Consider the following 18686-nt stretch of genomic DNA (forward strand, 5'->3'; position numbering starts at 1 on the left):
AACCTCCAGATGTTATTGTGTGAGTTAAACTACAAGTTTACGAGCCAGTTGCATCACCACCGTATGCCTGATGTGCATTGACCAGAGGAAACCATTTTGTTTCTTGCATTACAGTCTTTAATTAACATCCACAGAGATGGCAGCAAGTTCAAAGGATTGTTTAGGAGATGAGACATGATTGAAAAGGAACAACAGAGCAGCCTGAATGCACTAAAGAGCTGCCTGCTGGCCCTCGGTCTCAGGTCAGGCACCACAGAGTGTCTGTTTTCAAGCCTTCCCGTCATCAACATGCCAGTCTCCAAACAGATCCCTTGACAGCCTCTGGAAGCAGCAGTCTGAGAATCAATTCAAATTCTTGTAACAATAATCCAATTCACAAAGGTTTACATTTTTAAACTTTGCCACATGTAATCTTGCTGGTTAAACACAGTATATGCTGGAAAGAGAGAGAGAGATGAATGTACAATTGAATCCACTGTTTCAAAGTTAATCAGCCTTTTGCTGATTAACAAACTGGTGGAAATATTTCAAGATGTCTGCCCTAACTTCAGATACGTTCACCCTTGGAAACCACCTCATTACTGGTTTTCCGTCTGGCCCCACTAGAAACTTCTCAAAGTTCCACTTGATGTCGTTGACCTTGAGAGGTTCCCAAAACAATCTGTTGGCGTTACCAAAACTGTCTCCCACAGGTGGGCAAGCATTCTGAAAGAGATGGTTTACATTAAAATCTTGCCTTTTTCTTGATGCAATAAGTTGTAAGTATTTGGACATTTAAAGGGCTAGTTCACCCAAAAATAAAAATTGTCACTAATTTCTCACCCTCATGTCGTTCCACACATGTAAGACCTTCGTTCATCTTCAGAACACAAATTAAAGGTCCCGTTCTTTGTGATCCCATGTTTCAAACTTTAGTTAGTGTGTAATGTTGTTGTTAGAGTATAAATAAAATCTGTAAAATTTTAAAGCTCAAAGTTCAGTGCCAAGCGAGTTATTTTATTTAACAGAAGTCGCCTACATCGAACGGCCAGTTTGGACTACATCCCTCTACTTCCTTCTTTAATGACGTCACTAAAACAGTTTTTTGACTAACCTCCGCCCACAGGAATACACTAAAAAGGGAGCGTGGTCTTGTTGTGCTCCCACGGAGAAGAGCAAGAGTTGTGTTTGTAGAGTGTGTTTGTCGCCATGTCGTCGAAACGCTGTTATTTTCAATCCTGCAGTCCAATCACCTTTGTTTGGCCTTCCCAGGGACGCTGTACTTAGAGATCAATGGTTACAATTTATGTTTAACTCGGTTCCCGAAAATTATAATTGTGGTATCCTTACTGCAATAGTTAATGTTGGACTGCAGTGCACATAATGGCCACAAGAGGGGACTGTGTTTATGTATATGGCTGTTTTCCGTATGAGGTACTCTTCTGAGTGCTAACGTTGTACATTTTCTGTCGCTGCTTGTGGAGATTAAAGAGTTCAGTCTCTCGGGAATTATTGTATTTTGTGTTCATTCGGCACAACACCACAATAATCCACATGTAAAACTATGTGCAGCACACGTTATGGTAAGAGGCGTGACCTTTCCGGGCAAGGAGCGCTAAGCTGCTGTCGAATCACAACACAGGAACCGCTGGCACAATCAGAACTCGTTATGTATTTCTGAAGGAGGGACTTCATAGAACAAGGAAGTCATCAGCCCGTTTTTATGACAGTGGAAACAGCGGTATACAGATAAGTAAATTATGTGAAAAATACTGTGTTTTTTTACACGCGAAACATGAACACATGTTATATTGCACACTATAAACACAATCAAAGCTTCAAAAAAACATGAAAAACGGGACCTTTAAGATATTTTTGATGAAATCCAGTGAGACCTCTATTGGCAGCAAGTTAATTTACACTTTCAGTGCCCAGAAAGGTGCAAAAAACATATTTAAAACAGTTCATGTGACTACAGTGGTTCAACCTTAATGTAATGAAGAGATGAGAATACTTTGTGTGCACCAAAAAAACTAAATAATGACTTTTTAACAATATCTAGTGATGACAAAACACTGCTTAGAATCTGCCTCACTGAGCCATCGGATTTCATCAAAAATATCTTAATTTGTGTTCTGAAGAGGAATGAAGGTCTTACGGGTGTGGAACGACATGAGGGTGAGTAATTAATGACAGAATTTTCATTTTTGGTTCATTTTTAACCCTTTAAAATGTTATACACTCTTAGCTTCGATGGGTTTGTAGGGATCTTGAATCAATTTTAAAGAACCATTTATGCCAAAAAGTACAGAGCCCCTAAAGGGACATGGTGCAGGGGTGAAAAATTGTCAATGCTTTTGTTCTCTCAAATTTTTTGTGTTCTCCCAGCCTAGAAACTCAAGGTAACGCAAAATGTTGCGTTCCCTTTGCGTTCCCTCACAAAACTTTTGCATTCATAAAAGCATTTAAATATCACCATGTCGATTTAGGGGCTCCATTAAAAAAAATAAAAGGGAGAAATGTCTTTATGCTGCCTTCAAATGTTATCGGAAATTTGATAATTCCAACTTCTGAAGTTTTTTTAAATGGGAGGGTGTTCATGTGCAATTTTTACCTATAGGAAATTCGTATTTATGATAATTCAGAGAGCATGTGAAGGCAGCATAAATGATTGCATAATAATTTAATGTTTAATGGGTTATTTTATTTATTTTTTCTAGTAATAATTTATGAGCTTAAATTAATTCATATTAAATCCATAAAATGATCCCATGATGAGAATCCCTAAAATGTTCTATATATGAAGTGCCTTCTAATAGTGTATAAATAATATTTACTGTAAAGACAACACAAGCACACACTTCTCTAGGTAAACATATTGATATACATATTAAATGAATGCAATGGCATGCAGACAGATAAAATGTAATTTAAGTGCACTATATAGGCCTATTGGTGTTTTGCATATCAATAGTTTTGTTTTAACTGAGTTTTTGCTCTTGAACTTTTGGTCCTAACAGGCTTTTCTTGCGCAAGGTGTTGCAGTTTCAGATAGATTTTAAAATATGCTTTATGAAGCAATGGCCAACCTTTAAAAATGTGAAAAGGGCCTGTTCGTTGTCTCCATTCACATCCACCTTCTCAAATAACGGGAAATTTGGAACAAATCCATTGCCTGGACGAACATACCTGTGAAGACAAGGAGAAATTTGTTTCATCGAGGGTCTGTCTATAAGGAAAACAAATAGAGACTTCAGGGAGTCAAGACCAGAGAAGTGGCTTCAGATATCACTCCAGAAAAGAGCCTTTAGGTTTAAGATATATGATACGTGCAGTAATTTAAAGGGGATGATGGATGAGAGGGACAAGCTTATTGCACACTGTCTGATGCTCAGATTGTTGCGGCTCATGAGAGAAGAGCAGTAACCCCAAGGTTAAAATACTCTTGAGAAACCTTCAGTGTTCTTCCTTAGAAGAATGGATGAGTAATTTACATAGGTCTTGCTTAGTTTCTTAGTTTAAGCTTTAGAAATACTACTAGTTTTACCTAATTGTTCAACTAAATTTTTAAGTCAGTTTAATATAATTTCACTTGAAAATTTCAGTTAATTCCAATTTGATTGTAATTCAAAATTACAGGTTAATATTAAGAATAAATAAAATAAAAATATAAACACAAACACATATATACATATATATACAGATATATATATATATATATATATATATATATATATATATATATATATATATTATTTTTTTTTTTACAGTGAACTCACTTTAATGCAGGAAGAATTTCATTATTGTCTCCAGGCTCTTGTTTCCCAAATTGGTTGCAAGGAAACCCGAGAATAGTGAATCCAACATTTCGGAGCTCCTCATGTAGTGCATTCAATTCTGATTAGCACATAAAACTCACAGTCAATGCAGTTATTAATAACAGGTTTAATATTTGCTCTTCAAACTTTGCTGTCATGAGACGTGTAAAATATATATTTGTACATATTAATATGCAAACATAAGGAATGTTTGTATATACTTATATTTGTGTAAAGTGAAATAATATGCATACTTACCTACATATTGGAAGGTGAGTCCTCAGTAGGTGGCCACATTGACAATGAGGACATGCTTCCCAGAATAATGGGAGAATGGGATGTACTGGGTCCCATTTATGGTTTTCGCACCATAGTTGTGTATAGTGTCACCTACACCTGGGCTACAGACCTGAGAGAGAAAATCAGAAATTAACACTGTACCACAAATTAAAAAAAATATATATATATATTACAAAATATTTTTTTATTGTTGTGTTCATAAAATTATTCATGAAAAATAAACCTTTTTTCTAATAGAATTGAATACTTTTATTCAGCAAGGATGCATTAAATTGATCAAAAGGGTCAGGAAAGACATTTATAATGTTACATTTCAAATAAATGGAGTTCTGTTGAACTTTCTATTCATCAAAGAATCCTGAAAGAAAAATATGAAGCAGCACAGCTGTTTTCAACATTGATAAGACTAAGAAGTGTTTCTTGAGCAGCAAATCAACATATTAGAGTGATTTCTGAAGGATCATGTGACACTGAAGACTGGAGTAATAATGCTGAAAATTCAGCTTTGTGATCACAGAAATAAATTACATTTTAAAATATATTCAAATAGAAAAAAGTTATTTTAAATTGTAATAATATTTCACAATAGTACCACTATTTTTAATCAAATAAATGCAGCCTTGGCAAGCATAAGTGACTTTCAAAACATATAAAAATCCTGCAGACTTTTGAACAATAGTGAACAAACAATGAACAACTGGATGTACATTAACTAACGTTAACAAAGATTAGTAAATAGAGTAACAAATGTATTACTCATGGTTAGTTCATGTTAGTTAATACATTGACTAATGTTTAACTAATGAACCTCATTGTAAACTTACTGAAATGTTTTAGGATTATATCACCTTGAAGCTGTAGTAGTGGGGTTAAAGTGTCCTGACCATAGGCAAAGTAAATATTTACCATGACTTGGCTTTTGCTGCTGGTATTTGATAAGAACTGAACATGAGTCTCGTATTTTCTCTTCTCTTTTTCATTTATTTATTTATTTTCTGTCTCAGTTACTGTGGCAACCCACTGCACCTGCTTCTGGTGACAACAGAGCACACTAAATCACACTGAATTATAGGCTATAACCTAAACGTCTGTACAGCATTGAAAACATGTTTTAATATATAGAGGTTAAACTAAAAACTTGATGTTACCAATTTATTCCTATTTACTTTGTAAGCTTCAATGTAACATACAAATACTTAGATGTTGTTTACAATGCCTTCTACTTTAATTCAGTGAAAATGGGGATTTGTATCTTATTCTCATGTTCTCTGTTGCTAAAATGTTATCCCTTTGAGCAATCAAATGTAACCAAAATAGCATATTTTAAAGAGTAAAAACTGTATAATAAGTATGTGTCTCAAGATCTTACCTGGGTATTGGATAGTCCACTGACTTTCTGTAAAAGACCCACCAGGACCAGAGCAGAGATCCAGGGATTCTTCTGGTTCCCCATGAGGGTGACGTTTGGCCCCTGCAGGGTGTCTGCGCGCCGTCTGAATGAAGCGTGGCTGTGCTAGAGATGAAAAGCACTGAAGGAGAGTGACGCAGACAAACCAATAATATCACCAGCCTCATCCCACATATTTACATAGTGAATACTTGCATGGGCACTGTTTACTGCAGCTCTAACCTGCCTAAGATTTTATTGTAATATAATTTCTCAATATGTTTCAAAGAATAACCTCAGTTATTTGCTTGACAGTGGTGAAATGTTGACAGTTATTTTTGTCAACAGTCTTTCAACAGCTCATCGGTAACACTGATAACACAAAAGCACAAGAGTTCAGCTCTGCATTACCTAATAATCTTGGTTGAGAGTTGTTTTTAATGTATTTTTATTAAGCTTTGTATGTATTCATGTTAAATCTATCTATCTAATCACGTGTGATCTTGGATTTTGGACATTCAACCAGGGTTAGTTAACAGAAACTAAAATTAAAACCATAACCATAAAACCATGTTGCTTGAAAGAAAATAAAGTAGTACTTTAAAATTTTAATTTTAATTATACTAACATAACACTGCATTTAACATATAAGAAAGACAATATTCTCCCTTCCAAGGTGCCAAATTGAAGCCTTTTCTATAATGCAACATGAAGAAAAAAATTTATTACTCACCTTCACTTAAGCCTCGATTACTGTATCTCCCTCTTTACAGGCATGGCCCATCATTTTTAAAGTGATACAATATAGCACTAACTGAAGAAATGAAGTCCAAGTTTTGTAGAGTTTACTTTGGCTCCCTGTGTCTGTTATTAAAAATTATTTAGTTTTACTAGCTCACAAAGCACTTCATAGCATTGCAGCTGAACATTACTGGTTGCTTTATATTCTATACAGCATCAGGTGCCCTCAGATCATCTTATGTTAAGCTTCTGAAAGTACCAAAGGTTAAGCTTAAGTATAGTGGAGTGGCAGCTTTCAGCTATAGTGCTCAGCGTAAATGAGTACATTTTAAACAATATGTCCATGAACACACACAAAAAAAATTTACTTTTCAAAGGGGGTGTACTCATTTACACTGAGCACTGTATTATGTGTTTACAGAAAAATTACGGAAGCTGTCAGAGTGTAGCTTTTATTTTATGTCAACAATTTAAACTTTGTTTAATACATTTATTTACAATTTGATTATTATTTTTACTAAGATATAATTGAAGCAATGGTGCAAAGAATGCACAAGGGCAGAGCAAAATCAAGTAGGCTACATTTAGTACAGAATAAATATTTTTAGTAAAAACTAGATATTAAGCACTTTATAATGTTAAACATGAAAAATCCAAGGGAATGAGTTGCAGCTGCTGTGCCAATTACACCCTGTCAACAGAAACAGGTGTCTGACTGCCTCCATGTTTGATTAAACTATTATACTGTTTGCTGACCAAATTACTCACTTGATGGATTAATGGATCTTTTCCCCTAACGTTACTTAACACAGACTTGACCTTTAAAATCAAACTGGACCATGGACCAGCAGCTATTTCGTCTTAGTTGCCAATTCTTATAGAAGGAAAAATATGCATAAAACAGCTAAGACAGTCATCATAAAATAACACAGTATAAGAAATTGACTGAGGTAGTGCGAGAGGTAATGGAGAAAAATACAGTATGAACAGCAGAGGCGCTATTAACACAAATGCGGAAGAGAAAGCGACACGTATAATGACGTAATCGTTACGTAGGCAGCAGGATCTCAGTCAGAAATGGCGACGCTGCTGCAGCCAGAGAAAGTGGTTTATCTCGTCCGAGGCGAGAAAAAGATTCGTGTTCCGCTCTCTCAGTTATATTTTTGCCGATACTGCAGTGAGCTGCGATCCTTGGAATGCGTGTCACATGAAGTAAGTAACGCAGGATGTGACATTTAGTTGAAAACAATAGATGTCAACCGTGCTAAGAGCGAGCTAACAGGCTATTGATGACAGTATTGTAACGAATTCTGGTCCTGTGATTGGCTAGTTTATCCATCCGTCATAAATTATACTGCAATGGTGTCATCCAATTGGCTGTGCAACCAGTCTGTCAAATTCTGCACCGCCCACTTTTTTTTGGTATTTGACAAGCTAAAAGCTAGTAGCAGAATTCTGAATGAAATGTAAAATCTGCTGGTTGCATTTATTTCGATTATGTGCATATGCAGGTTATAAGATAAATGAGGTTCCAAACTCAATGTTTGCATCACACATTCGTGTTATTTTGAGGGCATAAACACTACCACACCCTGTAGACAGCTGGAATATTTTATTATTGTTCTTTCTTTCTTACTTTCTTGCTAAAGTAATGTGAGAATTTTTCCACTGGTACCAATTAATCTCCATTCAGCCTTTATCTACGTTTCCAATATAAAAAAAAAAAACAAATACAATTGCTTGTCTTGAAAATTGTTTTTTGGTGTTATGCCTGTTCTATAGGTAGATTCCCATTTCTGTCCCAGCTGTCTGGAGAACATGCCGTCAGCTGAGGCCAAGCTCAAGAAGAATAGGTAAACCACATCTGTGCTAAGTATCTGATAAGCCTGTGAGAGTCTATAATTTAACTTTTATCATTGCCTAATAACAGGCTTTGACACATGAAACTGGCCACTCTTCTCCCTAACCGAGATTCTGAGAATTACGTATATTTGATAAATTGACTATAATGATATTATATTGTCACATGAATCATTTTTCCTTGTAAAGTTGTTGAATTCTGTATGATACACCTGTTTCAGGTGTGCCAATTGCTTTGACTGCCCATGCTGTATGCACACTCTCTCCACACGGGCCACCAACATCCCAGCACCACTGCCTGATGACCCCACCAAAACCACAATGAAGAAGGCCTACTACCTGGCCTGTGGATTTTGTCGCTGGACCTCAAGAGATGTAGGCATGGCTGACAAATCTGTGGGTGAGTCCTGACAGTTCATAATGTGGACATGGGTATTAGTGTCAGTATTGTTTTATCAGTAAACTAGGGCTCCAAGTGCAACTAACAATTATTTTGATAATCGATTATTTCTTCGATTAATCAGGTTAAAAAAATTAGTGTTTTTTTTTTAAATTATTATTATCGACAAAACACTATTCCACATCCGGCCCAGTGCTGTCCTTAATGTTATGAAAACATATATATATTGAATATATCTATATATATATATGCTATATGCAAAAGAGCTATAAAGCAAAAGAACAGTTTAAATCCCTACATTAAAAATTAAGATAATAATAAAGATAATAAAGAAAAAATAAAAACACAAACTCAGTGTTAACAGATAAGTGGAACGTTCTGCAGGAACAAACACATTCACTCTGGACACAGTAACCTGTTACTATCATTTCTTTATCCTGTAAATGTAAGAAACGTCTTACATTTATTTTCAATAATAATTGAATTACATGTTGACTTTTAAACCTAAATTTAATGCCCAACAACAGATATTTCAGCAAAATGAATATTTTTGCGCTGAATATTTATCGTCTCCCTCTCCAACGCATCCCGTCTGTTTGACATGGATGCATGTGTCGGCGCTCATTGAGTAAAGTCTGGAATTTAACGCAGACTGTGAGGATGAACCTTCTTGCAAAATGGAAATACTCACATGAATTTGTCACACTTACAGAAAAGAATATATATGCTTTAATTGAAGTGCTTTAAGGTCATTATTATGTTGTTAATTGTATGCATACTATAGACATGCATAAATATCGGGTAATGTCCTGTCAAGAAATTATCATAATGCAACAGATTTACTGCATCAAGTAATTTTACTGTCCATACTCCATGTGAAAGGGTTAGTTCACCCAAAAATGAAAATAATGTCATTTATTACTCACCCACATGTCGTTCCAAACCCATAAGACCTTTGTTCATCTTCCGAACACAAGGTAAGATATTGTTGATGAAATCGGATGGCTCTGTGAGGCCTCTATTGAGAGCAAAGCCATTAAAAACGAATTGAATCAGTGAATTGGAGCGCCAAACGTGATTTCAGCAGTTTAGCCATTTTATAGGAGATCCAACTCACTAATCCGAAACAAAATTCATAAAGCTCAGAAGCTTCATGAAGCAGTGTTCTAAAATCGGTCCATATAGATATTGTTGAAAAGTTATTTTGTTTTTTTGGCACACAAAAAGTATTCTTGTCGCTTTATAATATTAAGATAGAACCAGTGAACTCACATGAACTGTTTCAAATATGTTTTTATTACCTTTATGGACCTTGAGAGTTTGAATGGCATTGCTATCTATGGAGGCCTCACTGAGCCATCGGATTTCATCAACAATATCTTAATTTGTGTTACGAAGATGAACAGGTGTAGAACAACATGAGGGTGAGTAATAAATGACATTATTTCAAGGGTTAGTTCACCCAAAAAAATAAAAATACTGTGCAAATGGTCATAACTAGTCACTAGAATATTTTGGGACAGTTGTTTTACTCTAGGCTGGAACATAACAGAAATAGAACAAAAATATGTGGTAAAAATTTTTGAAATTAACTAAACTTTTCACTTGTTGCTTTGTGTATGGTTAGGACATTTCAGTCTGCGTGCTAATTGTAATAAAACTTCGGTCTTTTTACATTTTAGCCAGTGGAGGATGGCAGGAACCTGAAAACCCACATACCCAAAGGGTATGTGTGAAACCAACTCTCCTCTAATTACATTGATGTTACATTGTCAGTATTACAATGTAGTTGACAAATCAGTTATGATATCTGTATAGATCAACAAGCTGCTTGAGTATTACCAGCAGCTGGCCCAGAGAGAGAAGCTGGAGAGAGACAGGAAGAAGATGGCACGAAGACGTCCGTTCATGCCTCAGGCGTTCTCGGTACACATTCACACCACTGTGTCTAGAAACACCCTCCTAACCTAACATTTACTTTCCAGTTAGCAAGCACTAAACGGGTGTGGTCTGTCTTGTCTAGTTTCTGAACTTTGGCTGAGTCTAATTGAAAAACAGAAAAAATACAGTAACAGTACTGCTATTTTGTTTTGTGTACATTAATTAATTGTAAAAATGACTAAATTAAAAATATTTATTGCATGTTTTGCACAAAACTAAAATTGCTGACAATGTTCACATTAGCTTTTTCTTAAACATTTCCTTTAAATATGCACCAAGGCTGGCTAAGACTGGTTAAGTTTACTAAACATAGCAGGGTCTGAAATGTGACTACATAATAATTTTCCTAATGTTTGCTATATACATTACCGTTCAAAAGTTTAAGGACAGTTTTTTTTTTTTTGTTTAAAGAAATTAATACTGTTACTTACCAAGGATGCTTTAAATTGATCAGAAGTGTCAGTAAAGACATTTATACTATAAATTCATATAAATAATATAAATTCATCAAAGAATCCTGAAACAACATGTATCTTGGTTTCCACAAAACATTTTTTTTCAACATTGATAATAATAAAAAGGTTACTTTAGCATCAAATCAGCATATCCAGCCAATAAATTATGTTTTATTTTTTTATTTTAAAATACATTAAACTAGAAAAACTGTTAAATTGTAATAATATTTCACAATACTGTTGTATTTTTGATCAAATAAATGCAGCCTTGGTGAGCATAAGAAACTTTTTCCAAAAAGTCTTACCAACCTCAAGCTTTTGAATGGTGGTGTAAGAAATGATGGCTTCATTTCTAACCCTGTGATACATGACTGAGTACTTTGAGCTGCATGTCTTGTTTACTAATGCAATCCTTGTTTCCTTGTGCGTCAAACTGCCACTTTAATGTTTGCTTGATTGCATTTGTTTCACATGATTCTGTCTCTCTCCTTTTCTTTGCTTGTGCACGGTGATATTTTTGGTTTTATACCCCTCTCCAGCAACACACTATTCACGTGGTGGTGAGTGGTATTTTTTTCCCCCACAATTCTTACAGAAACACTAAGAAGGTCTTTCTTTTTTCTCCCCAATCCTTCCATCAGTTTAGCATGTCTAATCTGTTACTAAATGACTTTGCTGATCACATGAGCTTCACTATTTCCACTTGGAATTCTCTTCATAATCGAATCCTTTGTATTTGGTAGGCGATATCTTTAATGGTACACTTGAAGAGTCCTGGTTAGGCTTGTATTTATGTTTGGAGATTATTAATGATGCTTGAAGTTTAGCTGCAAACATACAGTATTTGATTATATAGATTAGAAAAAGAAACCTATTTCAGTAAATTAAAGAGGCAGTCTGATTTCACTCATAGTTGAGCAACCAGTTTCTTGGAAAGCAAGCTTTTGGATAGCATTTGTGCTTAAACTGTTAAATATTACTAAGTGTACCATACCATTAATCACTGAGACATTCATCCATTAATAATGAGCTTTACCTTAAACTTAGAAAACATCTGATTAGCATGAACTGATGTGGTCTGTCTTTATGTCTAAAAGGAGAAGTATGGACTGGGAACCAGACTACAGAGACAGAGATCTGGAGCCCCAATCAGTGCCCTATATGGCCTTTCGTAAGTAACGCTGAGTACTGGAATAATCGATGCATCACGTTTTAATGTGCCCCTATTATGTTTAATATAACTGTTTGTGAATGTAAAAGGTCTGCAAAGTTTTGAAGATCAAAGTGCACAGCACAACAAATAAAGTTATTATCTCCTAAATGAAAGAATCAATTCTAATCTGCCGGATTGAATCGTCAGCAATTCTATCTCATTTAGAGTTCCATAACTATGTAACAAATCTGCATAACGCCAGCCTGTGGGTTTTATTGGCTGTCCGCGAACAGTGTCTACCTTGACTCGTCCTCAAACACTGTAGCTGTAGCTGAGGCCTGGGAGAGTTTGGTTCCTTTTTGTCGACATGTCCAGAAGATGATGTTTTCAGTGCTGCAAATCATCTTTGCATGCACTTTAAAAGGATGAGGACTCGTGCTGGAACTGATATGGAAAAAAACTACACCATCGAATTCGGTTCTGAAATTCAGATACGGTAATGGCCAGTTCGTTTCCGACCCGCAGACCAATCACAGCAGAGTAGGCTTGTGGTAAGGCAGGGTTTAGAGAGACTGAATCTTGGAACAAATCGTTTTCATGCTCTTTGAAAAAATGAGGTGATGTGAGGTATTTTCGATGGATGTTAACCTATTGTAGAAGACCTCCAAAACAAAACTAGCATAATAGGGACTGAATTTCTACTAAATGATTGTAGAAATTGTCTATATGGTGCTGAATTGTTTTCAGATTAAAAGAAGGAGAGGACCAGAAGGAAATCATTATAGAGCCAGCACAGGCTTTGGATGAAATGGAGCCCCTGCCTGAAGACTATTACACCCGCCCCGTCAACCTTCCTGAAGGTTGGTCTCATCCCTGCTTCACTAGTAATACTACTCAATTAATTTATTAATCCAGCACCTTTCCTAGTGCAGTGAGGGAAAGCAAAGCCTCACAGGTGTCATGGGGTTCATGGGGAGTTCACATGTTCAGGGTTAGGATCAAATGTGCAATAATTTTTATTGACTTATTTGATGCATATTTTAAACATGGCTTGTGTTTCACTGCAGTAACGACTCTTCGTCAGAGGCTGCTACAGCCTGATTTTCAGCCTGCAGGAGCTTCACAGCTGCACCCCAGACACAAACACCTGCTAATGAAGCGCTCTCTGCGTTGCAGGGTATGTAAACATATCCACAGCTTCTATTTCATGGCAAAGAAAGCCATTCAGGAAGCTACCGTTGAATCACTGCTCTAAAATCTTTCAGCCTGTTTTTGTTTTATGTACGGTAGCATTCAAAAGCATGGGGTCAGGAAGACTCTTATGCTTTCCAAGACTGCATTTATGTGATAAAAATATGAAAATTTTGTGAAATATTATTGCATTTTAAAATATCTGTTACCTATTTTAATATATTCTAAAATGCAATTAATTCCTATGATGACAAAGCTGAATTTTTTAGTATTATTACTTCAGTGTCTCATGATCCATCAGAAATCATTAAAATGCTGATTAATAAGAAACATTTCTTCTTATCAGTGTTGAAAACAGTTGAGCTGCTTAATATTTTGTGGTAACAACGATGCATTGTTTTCAGGATTCTTTGATGAATAGAAAGTAAAAAAAAAAAAAAAAAAACAGCATTTATTTAAAATGGATTTTTTTGTGGAATATTGTAAAAGTCTTTACTGTCCCTTTTGATAAATTTAATACATCTTTGATGAAAAGTATTAATTTCTTTCATAAAAAAATTTGAACTAAGTTTTTCTACTGTTTTTTTTTTTTGTCCTTTAATTTTAGAAATGTGAGCACAATCTGAGCAAACCAGAATTTAATCCAACCTCAATAAAGTTCAAAATCCAGCTTGTGGCAGTGTAAGTCCTGTTTGTGCCCTAAATTATACTATTTGTTGTTCTTTGAGTGTATATTTGCTAAAATGAATCAATAAATGGTTTCTGTCCTCTTTCATAGGAGCTACATTCCTGAAGTGAGAATCATGTCCATTCCAAACCTGCGTCATATGAAGGCAAGTTTGGTTCATGCTGGAACAGTTGAATGAATTTATGCATTTTTTATTTTTACTTTTTTTTTATTACTTACTTAATTATCTTTGTCCTGTGTGAGACATAAGGCCATACATTATTATTATTATTATTATTATTATTATTATTATTATTGTTATTATTATTATTATTATTATTATTATTATTATTTTAAATAATAAATAAAGACCATTTGTCTGGTTATACTTCTTTGAAATTACAAGTTATAGAACTTTTTATTTTTGTAAGCAATTGTAGTATTTTGTTTTTAATCCAGGAGAGTCAGGTTCTGCTGACCCTGACCAACCCAGTGGAAAACATCACCCATGTGTCTCTGTACACCTGTGAAGAGGGAGACCCAGATGACATTAACAGCACTGCTAAGGTAAAACGCCACAGATGAGCTTCTCTCTAACAGTACAGATGAATTATAGTGATCCTTTATAAATGAATCATCAGCAGTTTATATAATATGGCTATATAATGGACTATAATGATGGTGGTTGGTTATTGAATTAGATAATTGTCCTTATCTGGTTTGAGCTGAAACTCTCTAAAATACAAACACTCAGTTCAGTCTCCAGACAGTTGTTTACCTTGAGTGGGCCACTGCAGGGGAAATGATGTAGACAGCCTCACCATCACTGTTATGCTCTGTTTGTATTCACTGGCACTGTGTCATTGTCTTGTTTTGTGTCCCCCTACGGTTTGATTATAAAATATTATTGTTTAATAGGTCCTGGTGCCCTCAAAGGAACTGGTCCTGGCAGGGAAGGATGCCGCCGCTGAATATGACGAGCTGGCAGAACCTCAAGGTTTTCAGGATGACCCAGAGTAAGAACCACCCCTTGCTAATGGATACTGAGAGCAGATAAAAAAAAAAAAATAAAAAAAAATAAATAAATATATATATATATATAATATATATATATATATATATATATATATATATATATATATATATATATATATATATATATATATATATATATATATATATAAAATATCAAGAATATGTGGTAATACAGAGTCAGAAGGAAGACTGTGAATAGGTTATTTATTAATAAGCTTTGAATTTGAATGTCATAGTTTATTACATCCACTGTTCCTTTTTGACTCTTTTGATAACACTTTCGGGTACCTATAAGAGTATAATAGTACTTTCAGATCTGTTTAAAGTCCCCCTGTAGTCAATAATTTTATCCCTTGAAACTTGTCTTTGATAACCAAATTTTTTTTTTTTTTTTTTTTATTTAAAATAGCTTGAATGTAACTCTACACATGCGTTAACGTTGACAGTACTACTTATAGGATATAATCGATGTGTTTATGTGAGTATGAGGCAAGACATAGTGACAATATTTTCATGTGTATTTGACCATAAGCAGAGCAAGCCATGAAAAAGAGGCAGCTTTATGTGTACTTACTGGGAATGAAGCACGGGAATGAAATCATGCGCAACTCCCACTGAAATTCAGACCAACCTTTCTTATGATTTGCATTTTTATTATAAATTTGTGTTATTTGTTGTTATTGGGGACATCAGAGATTTATGGTACATAATAAATGACTTTTTACACATTTTAGCAATTTAGAAATGTTTATTAAAGCTATTAAAGCTCTATTTAACACCACAGAAAAGAACTGACCTCAGTTTTTTTGTTTAAATGCAAAAAATAGTGGTTGAACTTGAGGAACTTATAATGGAACTGGGTCAGGATTGAAATGCTTAAATGTAAGAGGAGCTTCACATGAATTATTTAGCAAAACTCACTTCATAATCTGAGCTCTAAATACTTTTCTAGGTAAATTTAACTTCTGTTTATGCACTACAGAATTGATTCCTGTGCAAGGGCTCTGTACTTTAAAGCCAAAAGTTGTGGGATCTTACATTTAAGCCATTCCTTCTACTTCTAATCATCTGATAAGATTGGTTCCTGTGATTTTACCCTTCATTAATAAGAGTCTGCTCTTTTGTTTAGTGTGGTGGCCTTTAGGAAGTCAAACAAGATCGGCTTCTTCATCAAAGTGATTCCGCAGATAGAGGAGGGTGATGTCACTGTTGCTTTCAAACTCCGACATGACTTCCGAAACCTCGCTGCTCCGATCAGACCTCCTGAGGAGGGAGAAGCCACCAGTGAGGCCATCTGGCTCACACACCATGTGGAGCTTAGCTTGGGCCCCCTGGCAACTTGAAAACATAACACACTTTGATGCAAGTAAAACATCATGTGGCACTAAACTCGCTTACAAACTTGCACAATCTCTCTCTTACTCATAAAGATGTTCATCAACTTGGTGAAGTGAGTGTAAATATTATCACGCATCACTTACAGGAACACGGTTACTTAACAGTACACACACTACTCCCACACATGTGTCAGATGCTTTGAGCAGTGATCTTTCTCTCTTTCTAGCGCCCCCTGCTGATGTATTTAAATGCATGTGATTACAGTGACATCGCCTTCTGTTGTATCTCACGGCTCCAACTCCAGTTCTTCTCAGTGTTAATAAAAACATTTAGATTAATGCTTCATCTAGTTGTTGTGTTAATTTAATATTTTGTATTTGCTGTTAAACAAGCAAAATGTTACTTGCAGTTGTGTGGCACTATTAGAAAGTGAGACAAAGACATTGGTTGTGAAACACATGCTAATTTTGTGGTAATTGAGAGGATGAACATCAGTGCATCAGCTTTATTTATCTCTCATGTTAGTAGCTGCAGTCCTGATTTAGTTTCTAATATGACTGCCTTAAAATGTGGTTGAGCAGTCAAATATCAAATAAAATGTGAGAAAAGTGATGTGTCTGGATGTGTTTTATTATTAATAATGACAACATAATATTATTTATATTATTTATTTTCATTAGCATTAATGGTTAAACAGGGCTCATGATATACTGTAGAGTAAACATGTTGTGTTTTCCTTTATACTCTGAAAAAAACATTTGAAAATACTTTTAAAAAAAAGTCAAAACTTCCTGTAAATAGTTTTTTTTAAATATAAGATTGATTAAATCATTATTTACACATCTATCCTGCTTATTTTTCAATGGAACAAAGAATTACTAAAATGTTATTCAATTAATTTTTTGTTCAATTATTTTATTCATTTTTTTTTTTGTCTAAATTATACTTACATGAATACCAAAAAAAGAAAGGAATAAGCTTTTTAAAACTATGTACAGAAACCATTGTTTTATTTTCAGTTTATTAAATCATATTAAATCATTATTTATTCTTCTACATTGCAGGTTTTTCTTTTCTTTCTTTTTTTTTTAAAATTTTTTGTATTTTAATATATAATAAACTTAAAGGGTTAGTTCATCCAAAAATGAAAATTCTGTCATTTATTACTCACCTTCATGCCGTTCCAGACCCGTAAAACCTTCGTTAATCTTCGGAACACAAATTGAGATATTTTTGTTGAAATCCAATGGCTCAGTGAGGCCTTCATAGCCAGCAATATAATTTCCTCTCTCAAGATCCATTAATGTACTAAAAACATATTTAAATCAGTTCATGTGAGTACAGTTCTTCAATATTAATATTATAAAGCGACGAGAATATTTTTGGTGCACCAAAAAAACAAAATAACGACTTATTTAGTGATGGCCGATTTCAAAACACTGCTTCAGGAAGCTTCAGAGCATAATGAATCAGCGTATCGAATCATGATTCAGATCGTGTCTCAAACTGCCAAGCGGCTGAAATCACGTGACTTTGGCGCTCCGAACAGCAGATTCAACATGCTGATTCATCATGCTCTGAAGCTTCCTGAAGCAGTGTTTTGAAATTGGCCATCACTAAATAAGTCGTTATTTAGTTTTTTTTTCTCGCCACTTTATAATATTAATATTGAACCACTGTACTCACATAAACTGATTTAAATATGTTTTTAGTACATTAATGGATCTTGAGAGAGGAAATGTCATTGCTGGCTATGGAGGCCTCGCTGAGCCATCGGATTTCAACAAAAATATCTTAATTTGTGTTCTGAAGATTAAGGAAGGTCTTACGGGTGTGGAACGGCATGAGGGTAAGTAATAAATGACAGAATTTTCATTTTTGGGTGAACTATCCCTTTAAGAATCATTTTTAATGAACAAGAACAACACTTCAGTAACATAGGAGAACCTTAAACCAGCTGATGTCATTTTGAATTGGTGTTTAAATGAATAACAATATTTATTTGAAACTTAATCTTTCCTTGCATCCTAGAATCTGTGAGGATTTCCAGTCAGGATTTAGACCATACCATAGTACTGAGACTGCTCTCGTTAGAGTTACAAACGATCTACTCCTATCATCCGATCGTGGCTGTATTTCTCTATTAGTGTTATTAGATCTCAGTGCTGCTTTTGACACTATCGATCATAACATTCTTTTAAAAAGACTTGAAAACTATATTGGCATTAGTGGAATTGCTTTGGCATGGTTCAAATCATACTTATCTGACCATTATCAGTCTGTGGTAGTTAATGAAGAGATGTCGTATCGATCACAGGTTAAATATGGGGTACCACAAGGCTCAGTATTAGGACCGTTGCTTTTCACTCTGTACATGCTGCCCTTAGGAGAGATAATTAGGAAGCATGGTGTTAGTTTTCA

General features: G+C 34.9%; 2 protein-coding genes across 3 annotated transcripts; one reads left to right on the forward strand and one right to left on the reverse strand.

Moving 5' to 3' along the window:
* Positions 1-94: 94 nt before the first annotated feature.
* gpx3 (glutathione peroxidase 3) lies at positions 95-5702 on the reverse strand. The gene is made up of 5 exons (XM_067389159.1): positions 5467-5702; positions 4056-4206; positions 3759-3876; positions 3069-3168; positions 95-705 (listed from the first exon to the last, which is right to left on the reverse strand). Exons 1-5 carry the CDS (start codon positions 5548-5550, stop codon positions 487-489), a joined length of 672 nt encoding a protein of 223 aa, XP_067245260.1. The 5' UTR covers positions 5551-5702; the 3' UTR covers positions 95-486.
* A 1457-nt stretch (positions 5703-7159) lies between these two features.
* dctn4 (dynactin 4) lies at positions 7160-16892 on the forward strand. 2 transcript variants are annotated; one of them, XM_067389141.1, is made up of 14 exons: positions 7160-7437; positions 8008-8078; positions 8307-8485; positions 10168-10211; positions 10304-10411; positions 11421-11441; positions 11979-12052; positions 12782-12894; positions 13102-13211; positions 13833-13906; positions 14004-14058; positions 14352-14459; positions 14811-14908; positions 16057-16892. In XM_067389141.1, the coding sequence occupies exons 1-14, from the start codon at positions 7303-7305 to the stop codon at positions 16268-16270; spliced, it is 1404 nt and encodes a 467-aa protein (XP_067245242.1). In that variant the 5' UTR covers positions 7160-7302; the 3' UTR covers positions 16271-16892. The 2 variants fall into 2 exon arrangements, with proteins under 2 accessions (XP_067245242.1, XP_067245250.1); XM_067389149.1 differs by lacking the exon at positions 11421-11441 and having other exon boundaries at positions 7164-7437; positions 16057-16891.
* Positions 16893-18686: the final 1794 nt, after the last annotated feature.

The sequence above is a fragment of the Chanodichthys erythropterus genome, chromosome 1, assembly GCF_024489055.1.
Source record: "Chanodichthys erythropterus isolate Z2021 chromosome 1, ASM2448905v1, whole genome shotgun sequence".
NCBI lineage: Eukaryota > Metazoa > Chordata > Actinopteri > Cypriniformes > Xenocyprididae > Chanodichthys > Chanodichthys erythropterus.